The sequence below is a fragment of the Ceraceosorus guamensis genome (genome assembly GCF_003144195.1).
Source record: "Ceraceosorus guamensis strain MCA 4658 unplaced genomic scaffold IE81scaffold_4, whole genome shotgun sequence".
Lineage (NCBI taxonomy): Eukaryota > Fungi > Basidiomycota > Exobasidiomycetes > Ceraceosorales > Ceraceosoraceae > Ceraceosorus > Ceraceosorus guamensis.
In genome coordinates, this window is record NW_020289999.1 from 323722 (window position 1) to 342454 (window position 18733).

General features: G+C 56.4%; 6 protein-coding genes across 6 annotated transcripts; 1 reads left to right on the forward strand and 5 right to left on the reverse strand.

Annotated features, from left to right (window-relative positions):
• Window positions 1-2396: 2396 nt before the first annotated feature.
• Window positions 2397-3297, reverse strand: IE81DRAFT_164744 (putative QRI8-E2 ubiquitin-conjugating enzyme). Its single transcript, XM_025510564.1, has one exon. The coding sequence runs from the start codon at window positions 3138-3140 to the stop codon at window positions 2622-2624; it is 519 nt and encodes a 172-aa protein (XP_025372821.1). The 5' UTR covers window positions 3141-3297; the 3' UTR covers window positions 2397-2621.
• A 1192-nt stretch (window positions 3298-4489) lies between these two features.
• Window positions 4490-6856, forward strand: IE81DRAFT_344559 (hypothetical protein; the record flags this gene model as incomplete). Its single annotated transcript, XM_025515824.1, has 1 exon — window positions 4490-6856. One exon carries the CDS (start codon window positions 4490-4492, stop codon window positions 6854-6856), a length of 2367 nt encoding a protein of 788 aa, XP_025372822.1.
• Window positions 6857-6989: 133 nt separating this feature from the next.
• IE81DRAFT_164803 (hypothetical protein) lies at window positions 6990-7906 on the reverse strand. Its single transcript, XM_025510566.1, has one exon. It carries the CDS (start codon window positions 7598-7600, stop codon window positions 7124-7126), a length of 477 nt encoding a protein of 158 aa, XP_025372823.1. The 5' UTR covers window positions 7601-7906; the 3' UTR covers window positions 6990-7123.
• A 57-nt stretch (window positions 7907-7963) lies between these two features.
• On the reverse strand, window positions 7964-9401 carry IE81DRAFT_333228 (G-protein beta subunit Bpp1; the record flags this gene model as incomplete). Its single annotated transcript, XM_025515361.1, has 4 exons — window positions 7964-8288; window positions 8363-8494; window positions 8659-9136; window positions 9290-9401. 4 exons carry the CDS (start codon window positions 9399-9401, stop codon window positions 7964-7966), a joined length of 1047 nt encoding a protein of 348 aa, XP_025372824.1.
• A 2002-nt stretch (window positions 9402-11403) lies between these two features.
• IE81DRAFT_164841 (hypothetical protein) lies at window positions 11404-11881 on the reverse strand. Its single transcript, XM_025510567.1, has one exon. It carries the CDS (start codon window positions 11763-11765, stop codon window positions 11523-11525), a length of 243 nt encoding a protein of 80 aa, XP_025372825.1. The 5' UTR covers window positions 11766-11881; the 3' UTR covers window positions 11404-11522.
• A 2421-nt stretch (window positions 11882-14302) lies between these two features.
• Window positions 14303-16126, reverse strand: IE81DRAFT_285153 (DUF21-domain-containing protein; the record flags this gene model as incomplete). Its single annotated transcript, XM_025511623.1, has 6 exons — window positions 14303-14353; window positions 14445-14707; window positions 14777-15382; window positions 15457-15709; window positions 15807-15889; window positions 15952-16126. Coding segments are annotated over 6 exons (1431 nt in total), but the record flags the coding sequence as incomplete, so codon positions are not given.
• Between the last annotated feature and the right edge of the window lie 2607 nt (window positions 16127-18733).

The following is an 18733-nucleotide window of genomic DNA, read 5'->3' on the forward strand; positions in this document are numbered from 1 at the left end:
GGGTATCGATCAAGCCTGCAATTGGAGCCCATGTGCGGTACGCGTTATGCAAGCTAATCTCACAGCGAGATCTCAGCAGGTCTTGCGTCAGTCGGGCCTTCGAGTACGCGATATCCTGAGCGGCAAAGAAGGCCGCAACATCCGCTACAGCTCGGTCGATTCCCATTTGCCTGGCGGATGCCAGAGCAATCACCGATGCGAGCGAAGACCACGGCCAACGGGACAGATTAACAGATCATTGGGGCAGGCGAGCCGCGCGCAGAAGCCAGGGCGACCCTTCACGTCGTGACTCAGGGCTCGATGAGCTCATACGGCGCGACCTGCGCGATCGTTCTGCCCGTGCAAGCGTGTGTTTCCAGTCCGCGAAAATTGCAAGGGGAAGCGACGTCCTCTTTTCCACACGTCGGCCAGCACTCGTGCGAACATTGCTCAGCAGGAAGCTCCTGTCTGGGAAGGTCTTGCTCATATACACATTCACGACTGGCGGCCATGTCGACCACAGAAATCAATTGCCGGACCATCATCGACCAGTACCTCTTACGGAGGGCATGCCACGCGTGCGAGATAAGCTTTTAGGCCGCCACACAAATGAAGATCAAGTCAGAGCAAAAGCCCATGAAGACTTGAAGGTGGAGTCAGAACCTCACGCACTGAGCTCGCAGCGAAGACTAAGCAAAATTAAAAGACCGCATTGGCGGTGAAGTGAGGAGCCGAGCCCCGTCCATGTAGTCTAAGGAACTAAGGGAGCCGTATGGGCCGTGTGGACGAGCAGTTGTTCCGGCGTCCAGTCAAGATGGCTTTGGACGCCGCTGAGGAGGTCCTGGCCGGAGGTAGAACCAGTGTCCCCACAGCACGTCAAGCAGACACAGCATACGTTGACCCGAAGGGGCGAGGTCACCACGCGAGACGAGCGGATACTCGACGTGTCGTGGGAAACACTAAGTCAATGCTGAGTCGGGACTGCATCAAGAAGCCATCGATGCTTGGTCTCCTTGCAGGTCTCAGTCGTCTCAGGCTGCCCAAGCTTAAGTCTCACCGGTCGCGGATGCCCAGCCGGCCATATTGCGTGCAATCGTTGTGAACGCGACGCAGAGACGTGTGCGGATATTTCAACCGTACAGTAGCATGGCTCTCGGCTCGATCGGCTTCCTGTCTCGCTCTAGCAAATCGAGTTTCGGCAAGGATGCTAGAAGGTGCAAACCTATTCTCAGGTTTGACCCCCCAATCCCAGCGTAGCTATGCTTGCGGCACAATGCCGCTCTGCTGTGCGAATCCCTTCGGTAAAGTAAGCTGGCTCGGCGACACACCAGAAAACGCAGGGAGAGGAATTACTAAGACTGCGGTCCTGTAGACGCATGGATGGTCCACTTCGACGTATGCCACTGTCGCTGTCCCGCGTCAGCACGATTGTTTCCGGCCCTGGCAGAATCTGTTTAGGGCTCATTTGTTGTGGAGCCCCACATCTGTTGGACTCCGTGCATCTCAAACGCTCTCACCTCGGCTTAGCCTGAGATCAAGGTTTTAGCGCACACTAGCTACTCCACAGTAGTAGTAGTCATGAGTACAAAAGGGGTCTAAAAGGCGCTCTGCACCTTATGCGACTGTCGAGTCCTCATCGACAAGCCCGGCGCGGTCGGGCATGACAGCGCGGAGGACGCTACTGCAAGGCACATCCCAGGATGCTGGTGCGAAGTCACGCGAGGCTGGATGAAGCGCGCGCGTCAACAGACACGCTCACGCGACGCGGACAACCTCCTGATCGACCCACACAACACTCGGCGCCGCTATGTTCACCATGGTCCCACCCCCCACACCCGTGCCGGATACGTCATGGCCGCATCTCCTGACGTGCAGGAGCCTTCACCAAGCCGGGCCGAACTAGACGTCTGAGAAGCTCGAATTGACCAAGCCACGCGCCCACGGACTATCCCTTGCTCCGCTCCGCGCCGGTCTCTTCTAGCCGCGGCGATTCCAGCTTGTGCGATTATTCCCCACGTACCTAAGCCTTTCGGCGGCACGAGCACGACTCGACAGATCTCACGATGGATGTGTCGGTCTATGTGTTTTCCGGCGCAAGAACACGTGTCGCATAGCGAGCATTCGTCGAGCTTGTTGGGGTCTGCGCTCAGCCTATGGAACATATTCACAAGCACACACAGTGAAGAATCCATCAAGAATGGGTGATGAGATGTGCTGTGGAAATGCGTGATTGGTGACAGTGGAAGAAGAGAAAGAGTCACGTGAGATTTTGGAGGCGAGCTGAAGCGCAGGGGGAAAGTGCCGGAAAAAGTGCGAGGGAGGGAGTTTTTCGTTTGGGCAAGAAGTTGACAAAGACGACCTCTTCTGTAGGCATGTCAGCCGGCCGAGAGGACGTCTGCGTTCCAACCTTGACTCTTGGAAACGCCTGCCAGACAGTCTCTTGGTTGAGCGGTGCTATGGGTCCTGTTTCCACGAAGCCATCGCGTAGCCCTTGAATCATTCTCGCTTCGCGCTTCCTTCACGTCTTATTCATCCGCTTGATACGAAGGGTGTGCTGGCTCAAGATCTGCCCTGCGATGCTGATGAGTGGGACGTGTCCGACACAGTGGGGAGGTAGAAAGGATTTCCAAACCGAGAGCCTTTTACAAGCCCAGCTGTTCCCTCACAGACTGCCTAATCTTCTCGTCGTACGCCTTTGGGTCCTCTCGAAGCAGCTTGCAGGCGTCGATGTTTGCGCCGCTCTCGATGTTAGGTTCGGCGAGCATGCTGAGCACGCTCAGGAGGATCTTTTCTGTGCTCTGAATAGGACTCCATCTCTCGCTCGAGCTTTCGTACATGTTGGGATCTTCACCTGCAGCGTGGAGAATGCTGATGCAGACCGTTCCATCGGGATAGACATTGGGATGGAAGATGGGAGGGTCGAACTTCATGACTGGTGGGTCGTGAGGGTAGGAAGCTGGGAAGGTCAAGGTCGCTCGGAAGACTCCACCTTCGAAGGGCGTGTCGTCTGGACCTGGTAGAAGGGCCTCCCATTCCAAGTAATTGTCTTCAGAGATGGGTCCAGTAGCTGGGAAGAGCGAGTTGGGATCTGACGTCAACTGCTTGTACTCGATCTGAAGCCGACGGATGGCCGCGGACGACGCCGTGCGTGAGTTGAACATGGCTTCGTAAGAAAGCTAGGGTGCTTCTCTGCCTTTGAGAGATTCAGGCGGTCTTACGCCTACTTGATCAGCTTCCGCCCGAGAGCTTGAGGCGTGGCTAGCGAATATCCTGAGCGCAGCCAGAAGCTAGAAAGCGAGAGCCGGCTTCAGGCGTCAAATGCACACAGAGGTTTTGCTTTGGTTCCAGGAGCTCCTAAGCTCGCAAAGGTGTCGGCAGTGAGGCAGTGTGCGGTCCCGTGGCGCTGGAGATCAGCTCAATGAGCTGCGGTGGACAAGCCAGATTGAGGTCCCTGCTCCAAGTAGGCAGATGTGAATCAAGCTACGATGCTTTGCTTAGTCCAGTGGCACCGCGCAAATTGCTCTCTCGAGCTCAGCTGGCTTGGGATGAACGAGTGATCAGAGCTAGGTGCTTGAAACGCACTTGAGGCGCTGAGAGAAATTGTGGTGCTGGTCGAAGACGAGGGTCTGAGGAGGCGAAGAGGCACCGGTTGAAGAGGAAAGAATGCCACGTCGATGTGGCTTGGATGGCTCGTGACGATCTCGACGATCTCTCTGGGAGCGAACACGGCATGCATGCGTGCATGGTTGATCAACACAACAGGCGCTTGCATGTTTGAGCGCGTGCGCGAGGACTGCTGCTATGGTATGATGAGTCGTGCTTCACTCGTGACTAGAGCAGGCGCTCGAGCACGTGGTACGCGTATAGCGTCCGTTGAAAATCAATTAAGGGCGCGTTTTCAAATCCTACTCACAATTGAAATCACCCCTTCCAAATTCAAAGCTCCATGGTCGCGCGTGGCAAAGCCTTGAAGCTTGCTCGATTTCGAGCCCTTGCTCCCAGATTAGGAAAATGCTTGACCAAAAAAAAAGGCCAATTGAAAAGCTGGCGTCGCGTCTTGCTTGCCGCGCGAGCAGCACAGACGCAAAAGAAGCGCGCAGCGAGGCAAAAAGCGCATCGCGGTGCTGCTTTGAGCCACACTCAGCACAGCATCGCACCCGTGATGCTGGCACCGATCCGGTGGAGCACACAATATAGAGACAAGGCAGCAAAAAGCAAAAGGCTTCACGATTTGAGCGATACAGGCGCTTGCACATCTCAAAGGGCTGCTTGCTCAACAAATCCGCTTCTCAGCATCTCTTCCTCAACGACGCTCGGGAGGGGACATCGGGGCTGCGGCGCAGCCCTAGTGGCAGGTCATCGTGGGTCTTGTAGGGTCTGGAGGGGCGAGTGGAGCGGCTCGCGACACATAGTCTGCAAGATTGCTGCCTATCAAACACCACTCGTCAAGACTCTACGTCCACCCGAGAGCTTCTCATAGCTCGGCTCGGCGGCGGGAAACCTCGCAGGGATGCCAAGCCCGCTCTACGAAGCGCAAGCAGGATCCTTCGTTTCTGCGCACTCTGCCTCCTCGCCTGCCATCTCAGCCGCTGGACAATCCGACCCTTTGCATCACGAAAGCTTGCTTCGAGGGGAAGCCCCCTCTGCCGCTTCTGCCACAAACGGGAGAGCCGATCGGGAAGGCGTGGCGTCTGGCACCATTGGCTCCGCTCATGATTCACACCACGGAATCTCAGAAGTCCTCGCAAACCCCCCCGTCTCTGCTTCAGCTCCACAACCAGCGAATCCACCCTTATCAGTCCAACAGCACCCCGTAAATGCAACCTCTTCAGCGACGCTCGCTTTATCGCATCAAGCGGCGAGCGAATCAGCGGTGGCCTCCTCCAGCAAAGCTGAGCAAATAGGCCAGGGTGGGAGCGCTGATCCGCGTCCCGCGTCTACACCCATCGCAACCCCTCCTCCGCCCGCAAGCAAGTCAGCACGGAGCGCTACCATCGCGCCAGCAACTTTCGAAGACTTGCTGGCGCTGGACCACCAATCGGTTCTGAAGCCTGACTACTCCACCCCGTTCAAGTCTGCTCAAGACATTGTCCGCCGTCTCTTGCCTTATCACGTGTATGACGTGCCCAACGAGGATCTGACTTGGTCTCTGTCGCTGTCTGCCAATCGCAAAGGCAAGGGAAAAGCTGACAGCAATGCTGCAGGTGCTTCCAGCGATGCCAGCTCGGCCGATAGCGTCAAGCGGCGGAGGCTAGAGGGTACTCAGACATCCTCCTTAGCACAGCTAGCAGCGGCAGCTACAAACCCTTACAACTACTTCGATGACGACGACATTCTGTCCATCCATCGTAGAGCAACAGCTATACGCAAGCGAGCTTTGCGGCTGAATGTTACGCTGACTGGAGGCAAGGAGAAAGCGGCATGGGCGCGCGAGAGTGTTTATCAGCTTACCAGAGCGGCACACGTACGGGAGACAGAACAGTACACTGAGGAGCAAGACGGCCTACGTGCGTTGAGGGACGAAGCTGCGCGGGAAGGCGGCTACGAAGTACGAGAGGTGGACAGAGCCGTCTCGAATGCCAAAAGGCAGTGGGAGCGAGATGCTGCGAAAGAGAGTCGCAGAAAGAGGTTGGCTGCGTTGAATCTGCCACAGGACGACGAGACGATGAACCCTGATGCGCTCGTCAGAAGCAAGAGCCAAGGCGCACGAGACGAAGACGAGGAGGAAGATTCGGCACCTGCAACTCGCTTGCCCCTTGCGCAACCTCGCCCCGCAGGAGAGGGAAACGTTCGAGCGAGCGCAGAAAGGTCCGCTCTTTCAGTAGCAGCTCCAGCGACGCCAGAACGCAACGGCAGTATCGATGGCCCAAAGGCGGTGGATCCGAGGTCCATTTTGGCATCACCTCACGTAGGTAGTGGTCAGCAGACCCCCACTCCTGCAAGCTCGCCGATGAAGCGCCCTGTGGGTCGACCTCCTGGGCCAGGCAAAGCGGTTAAGGCTAAGGCTGCCATGAGCTCTGTTGGTGGTGGCAATCCCAATAGTCCAGCCCCACAGTTGCGTCCCCAGCCGCAGCTGCAGACGAAGCCGGTCCAGCCTGTGCATGCGCCGTTGGTCGCCTCACCAACAGCCGCACCATCAATGGGTGCAGTCAGACCTCCGATGCCTGTTGTCCCATCCGCATCGCCTCCCGTCAGACCGCCGGCTCTACCTACCCAGCCGATCGCGGTACTGCTGCCCCTTTCCTCCATCAACCACCTCGCTAGGCTGCAAATCTACCCGACGCCGGCGCCCCATTTGCAGCCCGCCATTGTTGCGTACAGAGCAGCTCAGGCCAATCTCTCGCTAGGGACGATGAATGCTGCTGCTCCGGCCATTACATCGGCGCAGACGTCACCACGTCCTTCACCCGCTACTCAGGAAGATCTGGCTCTCTTGATGGGTGTCACTGAAGCCGCACAACCTCCTCATGAGCTCATGCTGAACCTTAGTGTCCTTTTGACGAGGTTGTCTCCTCCCCAACTGCAGGGTCTGGCAGCCCTGATGCAAGCGCAGAGCAAGCGTCAACAAGAGCAGCAGGCCAAGCTGCAGAATCAAGTTGGCGCCTCAGGCACCACAGGCTCCAATGGCACCTCGCCAGCGCATGGCGCCGGTGCAGCTCAGCCCAGCTCAGGCGGTTTCAAGCCTCCGCAGACTCGTCCACCTTCGGATCCCTTGGCAGCTGCAGCCGCAGTCAGCAATCTAGCTGCTTCCTCAGCTGCCTTCGCGGCTCAAAAGCAAGCGATGTCAGCATCTCCTTCCAACTCGTCATCAACGCCGGCGACGAATCCTATGCGTGGGTCCGACAATCCTCCTGTAACCAAAGAGCCGCCGAGGTGAAATTTCAAATGCTGAACCGCGAATGCGCGATCCAGATACAAGCCATGCGCTTCATCTACCTACAGCACATGATCGGGTCAGATGAAATGCTTGCGCTGGCCTTGTGTAGCTCGTTCGTCGTGGCGTGTCTTTTGGAGCTGTGCCCTTGATCAAGTGCGAGCGTGGCTCTCAAAATCTTGAATGAAACGCGTCGGACCACATGTTGACCCTCAAACACGTGCCACGACGCTTGCAAATCCGAGCGAAGACTTGACGACCCTTCGCGAGTCAATCCGCCTCGACGCTTGCCGTTCGAGCAGGTCGCAGGCCTGCTTTTTGGCGCGCGGATCTCGCGCAGATGCGATTTTCGAGGTCATGAGATTTGCTAGAGGAAGAGAAGGTGGCTGAGTACCTTATGAGGTGCCGATTTCGAGAGAAAAAACAAGACAAGGATATCGAATCGCAGTGTGGAAGAAGGCTATTTGACAAGGGCAACGACGAAGGGTGGTGCAGGGTAAGGGAAGGAGGGAGGGTAGAGATCCGCTTGGGTCGAGACATTATGACGATCTTACTAAAGGAGCGCGGACAAGTGGCGAAGCGGGAGTGTCTGCTGGCTACGACTTGGCAGTACACTGACCTCTGTGCTGATGTGAAGCACCTGAAGACCGTGAGGCAGGGGCTTCCGGCAGAAGTAACTTTGAATGCGCCAGGAAGATAATAGGTGATCGTGGGAACGCATCGCCACGTCCGAGCATCGATGATCATCGTGAATCATGATCCCACTTAGGCTTTGTCCACAAAATACCTTGAGGGCGAGACATTGCTTCGCGCTAGACGATCGTCTCTCTACCTGCTCTTGCCCCTTCCTACCCCAAACGCCAGTTGCATGACCAAAATGTTCAAGTTCAGAAAGAAAAAATGGAGAGTTGTTGCGAAGTTGGGTATTGATGGTTCGCAGGTTTGTGATGACTAGCGCGCCGGCGGTAAAAAGTGCTGGGTGATACGTAGAGTGCCTAGAATTGAATTGCGCCGGCACTGTCCGTCCGCGGATGTGCTGAATTTTGTGCAGCCTTCATGCAGGATGGACAGGCTTGACGCTGCGATCGCAGTCCCTTGAAGCCCACTTTCTTACGCCCACACAAGAAGCCTTGCGTCCCAACTTCCCGTGCAAAGTGCCATACCGTCCGCACTGACTCCAAGACAGCTGACCCTGTTCTCGTGCGCCGTGAGCACTCCAACACGCTCTCCCTTCAAAGTGTCCCACACGTTGGTGTTGTAATCGTCGTAGCCAGCAAAAAGCAGTCTACCAGAGACTGAGAATGCGACGCTCGTAATACCGCAGAGGATATTGTCGTGGGTGTACTGATTGAGCTCCCTATCAGCGCGAAGATCGAACAAACGACATGAGGCGTCGTCTGAACCGGTTGCAAAAGCGTCTCCATTTGGGAAGTACCTGGGCAGAGACAACAAGTTTGGATTCGTGAGGACCCGGGCATTCCAAGGCACAAATGTCCTCAAGGCACTCACTGGACCGCGTTGATATCGCTCTCGTGGCCGGAAAAAGTCTGAACCGCCTTGCCGGTGCGAATATCCCAGACCTTGGCGAGTGCGTCGCACGCGCCTGAAACAAAAGTGTTTGGTTTGGGGCCAAGAGACAAGCTGTGATGTCAAATCTGAGGTCAGCGTGCGCTCTCACACGCTTTCATACACCGTTTTGTGATGAAGTCCGTTGTAGCAGGTACTTTCCCGTCCTCTCAGGCTGCATCTGCGTATGATGCGTAGTGGCCCCGCCCGATGCTGACGACTCGAAGCGCCGCACTCACCTCATAACGTCGCCGGTGTGGTCGTTGAATTCCATGACTCTTACTCCTGCATCAATGTCCCAAAGCATGCAGGTCATGTCCCCAGACGATGTGAGGATCTGTCGGTCGTTCAAGAACCGACAGCAAGACAAGTAGCCGGTGTGAGCAGAAAGTTGCCTGGCAACTTTGACCGTACCTTCTCTGGAGCGCAGGTTGTATATGCTGCAAATGTTGTCTAGACCGCCGCACGCGACCAGGTTGCCAGACGGGGCGTACGCGCACGTCATGACCCAAGACGATCTCAACGGGATGGCGTGGACCTTGTTCGTCGTGTACGCATCCCACACAATAAGCTTTCCATCTTGCGAACCCGATACCAGATGACGCTTGTCCTCCGCCCAGTGCATCGCGTAGATCTTCGCCAAGTGACCTTTGCACGTTCTTCGTGGCTTCATGACAATGCGCGGCAGCGGGTCTACCTCGGCAGCCATGGCTCGCACTGCGAACGAGGTGGCACCTTCAACATTAGCAATAATTTCTTCCTGCGAGCCATTGCGAAGACAAATCTAAATCCGTCCATCGGCGCATGCCATTCGAGGTGTCTCCACTCGAGGCTAGAGCGCAAAGTTTCCTCGGGTGCTACTGTACTCACATGAAGTGTCGGCCATTTTATCACGTCTAGCTCGCACCTGCTCCTTCAGGCTGTCCGCTTCCCTCCTGGCCGCCGCAATCTTCTCTTGAAGATCCCCGCCCGGTGTAGCCATGTTTGATCGACTTCTACGTGGGCTGGTGTTGGAACGCGGACTGCCGTTAGACGGGGAATCTGGCACGGGTGGATAGAGGGACATGGCAAATGAGTCAACACGTGGGAGAAGTTCGACGCTGTAGGGATGATCATCAAAGGGGACAAGCAACGCAAGTGGCGCGAAGGAGCACGAGAGATGAGGGAGGAGGGGCGCCAGATGTTTGTGGTGTTGCGGATAGCGTCGTTGAGAACGATCGGCCAGCGGCCACCAACGCGCGTGCGTTGTTAGCGAGGAAGTGTCCGGAGCAACCCGAATAAAGAAGTATGGAACGAGCTTGCTGGGCTGATTGCATGCGCAAAGAGCCTTCTGACTAAAGTCATTGGTCGCGCTGCCCGTTATAGTGCTATCTCTGCCTTCGACTCGCTCGTGACGCAGACACCTCTCACCTCCCCTTTGCGCGCTTTGCCCTGCGACAGAATGATCCACGCGCGCACGCGGGTGTAGCAATCGAACGATTGACTCACCGAAGTAACCTTGATGCGATCTTCGTCTACTGTAGATACGAGCACTGGAGACGCTATGCAGCGCAAGTCGTCTTGCTCTTGTCGAGTGCGGTTCTGCCAGGGCGCCAAGTCGTTTGGCTGTAGGAGATTACGAAGTGACTGACGCTTCGAGGTGTCGTGAAGACCAACAGAGTCGAGTCGAGGTCCAACAGGACGTGGTGGCCTAAAGCGGGGTAGGGTTGGCTTGCGCGGTGTCACGCCGTCTCGTACGCAAAGAGCTATTCGTGCTGGCAAGCGCGCGACGAGCTCAGGGACTGGCTAGGCGGGCCACTGCAGAGTGGTCGTCGCGTCCGTCGGGGAGAGAGAGAGAGAGGAGCAGGATCGACAAATCGATCACGCTCAATCTGACTGCGCAAATGGAGACGTACGTGGCCTAGCTTGGCTGCTCGGATGTGAGGCCTGCAGAGAAGGAAGTCGGGCCAGTCAGGCTGAGGAGATTGCGGTGTTGTGTCTTCGATCGAGTGAGAGGAGAACGAGTGTAGACTTGGCTGACCAAGATGATCACGCACTGGTCCAAAGGGGACAAGACAGCGAGAAGAGCCCTCGACGCCTTGCCGTGGGCGCCAGTCAAGGTGGTGGTGAGTCTAAGCAGCTGTGCTCGCCCAGCCGTTGACGTCGGTCCTACCGCTGGTGGTGATGGGTCACTGCAAAGGTCGGCAGCAATTCTGTGCAATACTGTGTGGGATGCCAAAAATTCAGAAAAAGGCTTGTCGAACGCTCGCTAGAACGAGATCTAGGGGGCGGTGAGAGAAATGGGGTACGGCGCGAACGAGAGGTGCGAATCGGCAAGGATGGCGTTCGGAAGCACCTAATGGACTGGTGAATATTGAGCTGTCGTCTCGGGTACCTACGCGGTGCTGTAACGTATAGTCACAAGTGCAGTGCGCCCCTCCAAGCGAGAATGATCGTCCTGAGCTTCCGAGCATCAGCCTTGCAATGATCAGCTGGCTGGCCCTCTGGCGCCTCGCGACTCTGCATTGGCCACTCTCACCCGAGCATGCAGACATCTGTTGCTGATGCCTGCTGCTGATGCTGCTGCTGCTGCTGCTGGCTGCTGCCGCCTTGCGTTCCAATCGCACTAGCCGTGTTCATCCCACCACGCACCCAGCAGCAGCATGCGTTCATTAAGTACCGCGCGTGGCCGCCAGCAGGAGCAGCATCAGTACCGGTACAGTAGTAGTGTATCGCATGCACGCTGTAACGCCGCTTCTGCTGCCGCTGCTGCTGCTGATGGTGATGCCGCCGCGTCGCCGCGAGTCGGTATCGTGACCGCAAGTGCTGCTCAGACATCATATGCAATCGTGAATCTGCTGCTGCATGTGCATGGCGGCCTGCGCGCCCGCGGAGAGCGAGCCCGCCGCGGAGAGCGCACCGCATCGTGTACCGTATACTCCGCCGCGCGCGTGCCTCGCGAGCGCCTCGCCCGTGCGCGTGCTTGCTCGTACACCACTCTACTACTACCGAGCTCGTGACTACTGCTGTGTTTGTGCCACTATTCACGACTGCGATGCCAACAGACTAGCTGCTGATGCATGCTGCAGCGTGCGGTATACTGTACAGGGCTTGCGCCGTTAATTCACTTGCGAGCAGCAGCAACATGCTGCTGGGTGGACGCTACTGATGACCTCCAACCCTGCACGAAGCAAACAGCGCGCATGCATGCCCATATATGATCCTGTGAGCGAAGAAGATTCGTGATTATCATTGTTAGCGATTGCTGCAGCACGCGGCCATGCTGACCGATGTACAGTCTTGTCTCAACACACGCGGAAAGGCAGCACAGCGGGAGCAATCTTGAATGCAGCGATAATGTAGTCATGTATAACAAGATGTAGGGGTAACGCCAGCAGCAGCAGCGGTCTTGCGCGGAAGCATCGCGTGTTGCTATATCGCGCGCGTAAAGTAGTAGTAGTAGATATATACATATACATATAAACGCTGTAGCAGTCACACTCGCCAATCAAGAATCGGGACGTCGGAGGACGTACGCTGTGGCATCCCATATGTATGTGCACAGCATATAAGCAGGGGCACGCACCATGCACATCGCATCTAAAAGCTCACGGCTGGGCATCTTGGTTGTTGAGCACGGCGCTGGGACAAAGCGCAGGATGGCTGCGGAGCTTCAATCTTCTTTAGCGGATCATCAACAGCGGCCAGCAGCGAACCTGGCGCGACTCCCAGAGGGGAACCAAGCGTCGTTGGCACCTCCAGGCAAGGTCCCTGCTGTGAATAAACAGCTTGATCGATCAGCCAGGAGCGCCCCTCCCCCTCGAATTCACCCGTGACTCGCGACCATCTGTTTTGAGCAACTGGCTCCAGTGAACGGCGGTTATGACCCAAGGTTCGCTCATGTTCACACGATTGTTGACTCGATTGTATAGTTGTCGGACTTGGTGGTGTTTGCCGCGCCATCTTGCACGCTCCAGGTACTCATGTTCAACTCGCGACGCGTTCGTTGGTTCCCACCCTTCTCCTCCACAATCACCATCGATTCGCATCGCGTGCAATGCAGGGTCGTCACCACCGATCCCGGGTCTAAGTCATTGATCGAGCGTTGTGCGGCGACCCAGAGCACCTCCTTTTTGTTGTCTGGCGCTCAGCCTCTTGAACTTGTGAGCGTTTAATCGGAGTAACCTACCGCAGCTTCCATTGTTTGTCCTTTGCCATAAACATCCTTCTCGGTTGCGTCGAGCAGCTTCTGTCCGCCTTCGATCCAGTCGCCGCTTGCCACCAAAGGCCAGATCCGTCGCCATGTCTATCCACTGTGCAAGTCTCAATTGCGCAAATGCCTGCGCTGAAACACGAATTGGACGGCGAGGCAGTGTTGCGATTCACTCAAAGTCTCGGGACCGACTCTCTTTAGACGCAATGACGTGACGCGTTGCCTGTTCTGCGACATGCTGATCAGATCGGGTCACTTTGATGTGCTATCTAATGGATGCACACAGCGCACTCAGCTTGGATCCAACAAGAAAGTCGCACGCGTGAATGGGTTGAATTGCGCGGGGGGGGGGGGGGGGACACCCGTACGATTCTCGCCCAACGGTACCCAAAACAGAACGAAACGGCTGACCTTTGATCGCTGTCTTGGTCGTATGCGGCGCCTGGCTGTATCAAGCTTGTCTCCACGAGCGCCAAGCCAAAGCTGCTGCACGCTCCGGGTATCAGTTCTCATGGTGAGTTCACGTGCGCTCCCGAGGGAACCCTTGACTGCCGTAGATTCAAGATTGGTCAATGCGCCGCTCGCGCCTCAGACTACTGGGACATCAATGATTTGATGGGTTGTATGATGACATGAAATTCGTCGAATGAAAGCCGGTCGAAACAGACACGGCGTACGGCGCTCCCTGACGTGGTGCTGTCAGGGCCCACGCACGCTCGGAATGAGCGCTGAAGGGGAGCAGAGCACAAATCGGGTGTGTTGTGACCAATGAAAACTCTCAATCAAGATGCTTCTGAAGACGAATCACCTCCAAGCGGGCTGTCGAATGAGGACGATGGAGGTTGCGTGGACGATTTCGGGGGATCACTAATGGGTGGGACGGGTGCCGGGCTGTCTGTAGATTCGCTAGGAGTCTGGGCTGACTTGGGCCCCATGGCGGCGCCTGGCGCACGGGACACCATTCCGGCGTTTGAGGACTGAGCAGCTGGGCCGCCCACGGGAGTGCTCTTGAAGCGAGTGCCGCGGCTGCTGCTTGCAGGAGTGGCAGAGCGGCTGGCAGGTGTGACATCGCCACTATTCAGCTGTGCTGCAGAACCCGAACGACCTTGTCGCCCACGGAGAAGTCCTTGATTGATCACAGTCATCTTTGCGGGACCACCGTCCGCGGCCTTGGCACGCACGATGACGGGCTTGAAAGCCTGCGGTGCGGTCAGAGGGCTACCAACACCAGCGCCGCCAGGTGTCGTCGGACGTGAGCCTGTAGACCCGAGGGTAGGGGTAGGCGGCACGCTATTTGATCTTCGCTGACTGTTAGGTGCATCTACTCGTGGTGGAAGCTCGCCAGATTGGCTCATCAAATTCGCATTCGAGTCGCCCTCTTGCTCGGCGGTGTGGTCTTCAAAGTAGCTGCCAGTCTCGTCAGCAAGATTCGATGCGTCTTTCTGAGCATCCAAGTTGGGCGAAGGCTGGGGATCTTGGAGCGCCGCGATAGGCTCGTTTGGGTGATCTGCGCCTCCACGCCTGGCAGAAGCACGACGCTCGAGGCCAAGACGGGCGAGAACCGTTTTTCTGGCTGGGATGGCAGACCTATCTTCTGCTTTTGCGGCCGCTTGTGGGTCTCCAGCAGTAGCCACCAATGCCTTCGCTGCGCTGGTAGGTGAAGGAGGAGGAGAAATGCGATGCAGACCGAGACCCTCTGCATCGTGCTCGTCGAATATCTCTTCTTGGAGCAACTCCTCGAGCTGTAGGCAGACCGGACTCAAGTCAGCTCATCAATCCTCAAGGCAAAGCATCAAGCTCGGACACACACGTCTCGAGAGCTCATAGACTCACCAGATCTTCCAAGGTAATGATGCCGATTGGCATTCCATACTCGCTATGTACCTCGTTCGACTCTTCCGAATGCAGCTTGGCGGCATCGACGCCTGGCTTCTCTTCAGAGTCAGACTTCTCGGACTTGATACCACTCTCGAGCTTGTCGGCGTCGTCTTGATCGTGCTGAAGCCCTAGTCGCTTGAGCCACGCCGAACGTTTGGATGTGTGGTCTTGTACGGTCGAGGTGGGGCTGTCATTCGGCGAAGATGAGCGCGTCGCACCTGTACCTTCGAGGTGTTTCTCCTCGTCAATCTGGCCAAGGATCGTCGGCTGCCGCTTGGGAGCGCCACTTGTCTGTGCTGTGATGGTGAGAGACGCTTTGCTGCCGAGCTCACTACCAGCTTCTGCGAAAGCGCGACGAGGCCGGGAAGATACGATAGCCATATGAGAGCGACCCTCCTGGAACGCATTAAGCATCGTCAAGAGAGGCTCATCGAAAGGCACTTCAGGCAGGGCATTGATGACAAGGTCTTGAACTGGCGTGGCATCTTCGGGATCCAAAAGAATCAGCTGTTTGACGAGCAGCATTCCAATGATCTTCTTGCGTTTGACCACATCGATTGGACCTGATGGACTCCCGCTTCCTGCAGATGCAACAGCCGACGTAGCCTGTCCGTCGGGAGATGGGGTGGTAAGATTTGCGTGCTGCAGATTTCCAGCTGAGCTGGTCTTGCGTGAGAATGCCGACAGTAGGCCACGGCGGCTAGGAGTCTCTGTGCCGGCGTTTGATTTCCCAAGCTGGACGTCCACTTCGATGTAGATAGGAATTCGAGAATGGCCGCTGCGCACAACTTGTTCCAGTGTGGGGTAGTCAAGGCGGGCGTCCAAAGGCAGCATGAAGACGTCCTCGATCGACGTCATGGCTTGCTTTGCGACCTTCTCTTGAAGGTCGAGCGCTGTGGAATACAACGACGCGATGAGTCGAACTCATGCCAATTCTTGCAAACAGAAACGGCGACACACGACTCACCTCCTCCGATGATCATTACAGTGTCGCCTTTCAGATCACCTCCGTGACCGCCCGTTGCGGCGTGCATGTTGACCAGTTCCTTCAGCTCAGCACGTCGATACACAGTGCCGTGATGCGGACCAAGCGCCCAATGCAGGACGCGAGAGACAGGCCAAGCTACAGGCCACAGGAGGATCATCACCACACGTACTGCCGGCGCCATAGCAGCACCGATCTGCAGGCCGTAACGAGAGCATACAGACTGAGGGATAATCTGAAAGCGAGAGGGGCGGGCGAAGCGCATGGATACGTCAATACCACGCGGCCTAGTGTCATGGCACAGATTGTGATCCCGCATACAATTGACTCACTTCAGCGAAGATGATCACGAGCACAATCGCAAGCGCGACGGCAGGTACGGGAGGAAGGACCTGATCGATTATGATCGGCAGACCTGAGGTCGGAGCGGGCGGGTAGGTAGCTGACCCAGACGGATGCTGACGAGGAGTGACTCACATTCATTGAAGATCATGTTGGCGACCAAGAGGGTGGTCAGAAGCAAATGACCATCTTTGCGCACTGGCAGAATCTTTTCCGCAGCCCGTCGCTGCTTCGGCGTGCCAGTCTGGGCCAGAACGGCCAAGGCGGTCTCATCCAGACTGAAGTAACCAAGAGTGAGACCAGCAAACATGCCGCTGAGAATCACCAGCACGGCGATCAGCACGCCAAAGCCTGCTCTCAGACCAGCGGGCTGATTCTCCTCGGCACGCTTTCGTATGAGAAATGTGCGAGACTGTGAATAATTAAGCCAGCGTCCCGCTGACGAAAGATCGATTGGAGGGCTTCGTTCGTTAAGGGTTTGGCGACGAGGTTCTCCTTCGGCGAATCGATCGAGCAAGTATTGAAGCTCACGCCTTACGGCGGCGCGGTCTTCCAGTGCAAACGACGTCTTCGAAGCTGCGGAGCGCAGCCCCAGCAAGGTATCCTGAAATCGACCTGCATCTCTGAAAGCGGTTTCCGGCTCGAGGGCGTCGTAGGCAGTGATGGAAGCATCTCGACGCGGGCTGATGTCGCTGTTTGGGAGTACGTGGGCAGACGCTGTGTGTGTAAGGACACAGAAGCCGACGGCGATTACAGCAACGAAGAAGGCGTTGACGACATGGGCAAGCTTGGATGAGGCACCAGAACGGCCTTTGACCATTCTGCTCTTCAGTGGCGCAATCAGGCTGAGGGTGTATGAATGCGCCGGCACTCGGTATTGGTGGGACCTGGACGTAAGCTGTATGAATGCGAGACTTTGCGATCTGTTCGGTATCTGAGATCGCTGAGTAGCGATGCGAGGATGTGAAAATTGACGCGCGGAAGGGGCGACAGGGATGATGTAGTCACAGTGGAGCGATGGATGCGGGGATGGTGCTTCTCGATCCAAGGTGTGGTTGTTGCTGTTGATCGCCGATCGGATGCGGGAGGCCGCTCCAGCTAAATCCCAATCAGAATAAGCGCCATGCGGTGCGATGACCTCTATATACCGGCACTAACCGACTGTCTCAAGCAGAGCCGATGAGCGCGGCCTGCCGTGCAGGGCAGGGTCATGTGAGCGTCCATATATGCAAACGTCAGCATCCAGCACCTCCGCGTTCACAGCATCCATGCAGCAATCTGAATGATCGCGCCTGCGCCGCACCGCCTCAGCGCTGCAATTATGATCTAAATTTTGGCCGGCGGAAAGTCTGCGAACATGTCTCGCCTCTGGCTGCCGAGCCGCCCCGCCCGCCGGTTTCGACTACTGTGAGCGCCGACTCGAAATTGTTCTCGAACGCCAAAACTCAGCGCGTCTCCCAGTAGCCACAAGGTGGCCTTAGTGTGAATAGAATCGAAGCTCCTAACATGACGATCCAAAGTTCGTGGGTCGTACATCGGAACGATGCTCATCGAAAGGAATCGTCCACGACGCGGACGCTTCCGCCATCTTCGCGGAGTCTGCTGCAGTGATCAAGGTGTACTTCTCGTGGACATCGCGGACGAACCATAGCTCATCAGTGGGGAATCAGAAGTTCAAGCAGCATCACCCGACTCTTTGAGCCCGACGTGATCGTGGCGATGCCTGTTTGAGCCTCTCTTGATCTTGGGCGCTTCGAGACTCAATTTGCTCGCTTCTCACATCTCGGCGAAAATCCAAGATCTTTTCAAAGTGTTCTCTTGAAGCCGTTCAAAGCCGTGCTTTTCCTGCCGCAGAGCTGCTAGCACTCAATTACCTATCGGAACCTGAGCAGGTCGGAGTAGCTGATTTGGAGCGGCGAGTCAGTCACTTTGATGGTAGTCATGCACCTCGGCAAATCGTTTATGTGAATGCATGTCTCACTCACCCTCGGTCGACGGCAGGGTCCGCTGTGGTAAACACTCGTGACTCCGATCCCCATCAAACGAAGTTCTGTTCTCTCGGGCCCCAAGTCGTGAGACCTAAGACCATGGACATTATTGTGATTGTACATGATTTTGACAGACAATCCGAGCGTGCTCAGATCGGCGGTGAGACTCAGCATTGCATGACATCTGGCAAGGAGGTCACTGCTCGAAGCTACTTGCCAGAGCTGTTAGTCCGCATTGTACGCAATGCCGAAGAGACGCGAATGGGCCTCTTTCACGGACAATGTGCTCGCCGCTCGTGAATCACGAACGCTTAATTGCGTTTCCTCATAACGGCGCGGAGCAAAACTCAGCTGTCCCGCGCGATTGCTCGACTTGTATCAAGGATGGGGGCTCGTGTCTTGCGATTAGGACCAAGTGAATGTATGGTGAGTCACGGCTGGCTCGCCAGATACTGGCCTGAGCCTAGAGCGGCGCGCGTCGCCGAATCACTGAATGAAAAACCTTTGTAACGGGTGCTCATTTACAAGCAGGCACGTGCTGTGGTATCAGAAATCTCGCGAACCCTTCGTGACTTGTCATGACTCGCGTTGGAGCGCAGCTACGGTCAGCTGCTGAGTGAAGCGATTTGTGGTGCAACCCAGCATTCATCAAAGGAAGATGTGATGATCCACGGCGACCAATCCCCGGCACCGAAGAAGTCCTCTCGCCTTTGCGCTTGGAGGAATCGTCATATATATAGTGTACGGCTGCCCTGCTGCTGCTGCTAATGCTGCTGCTCGGCCAGAGGGCATGGGTGAGTCTGCACACAACCTCTGCATGGGTGCATGCATACAAATAGTGTGCTCTGGGCGCATACATGTACACGGTGTGGCTGCTGTCCCGTCGAGGCTGCTCTTCTGCTCCAATAATCGAGTTATGCAGGTCAGCA

Excerpts from the sequence above, each read along its gene's own strand:
- IE81DRAFT_164744 (XM_025510564.1), bottom strand. The coding sequence starts at position 3,140 with ATGTTCAACTCACGCACGGCGTCGTCCGCGGCCATCCGTCGGCTTCAG.
- IE81DRAFT_164803 (XM_025510566.1), bottom strand. The coding sequence starts at position 7,600 with ATGATCATCGATGCTCGGACGTGGCGATGCGTTCCCACGATCACCTAT.
- IE81DRAFT_164841 (XM_025510567.1), bottom strand. The coding sequence starts at position 11,765 with ATGACTACATTATCGCTGCATTCAAGATTGCTCCCGCTGTGCTGCCTT.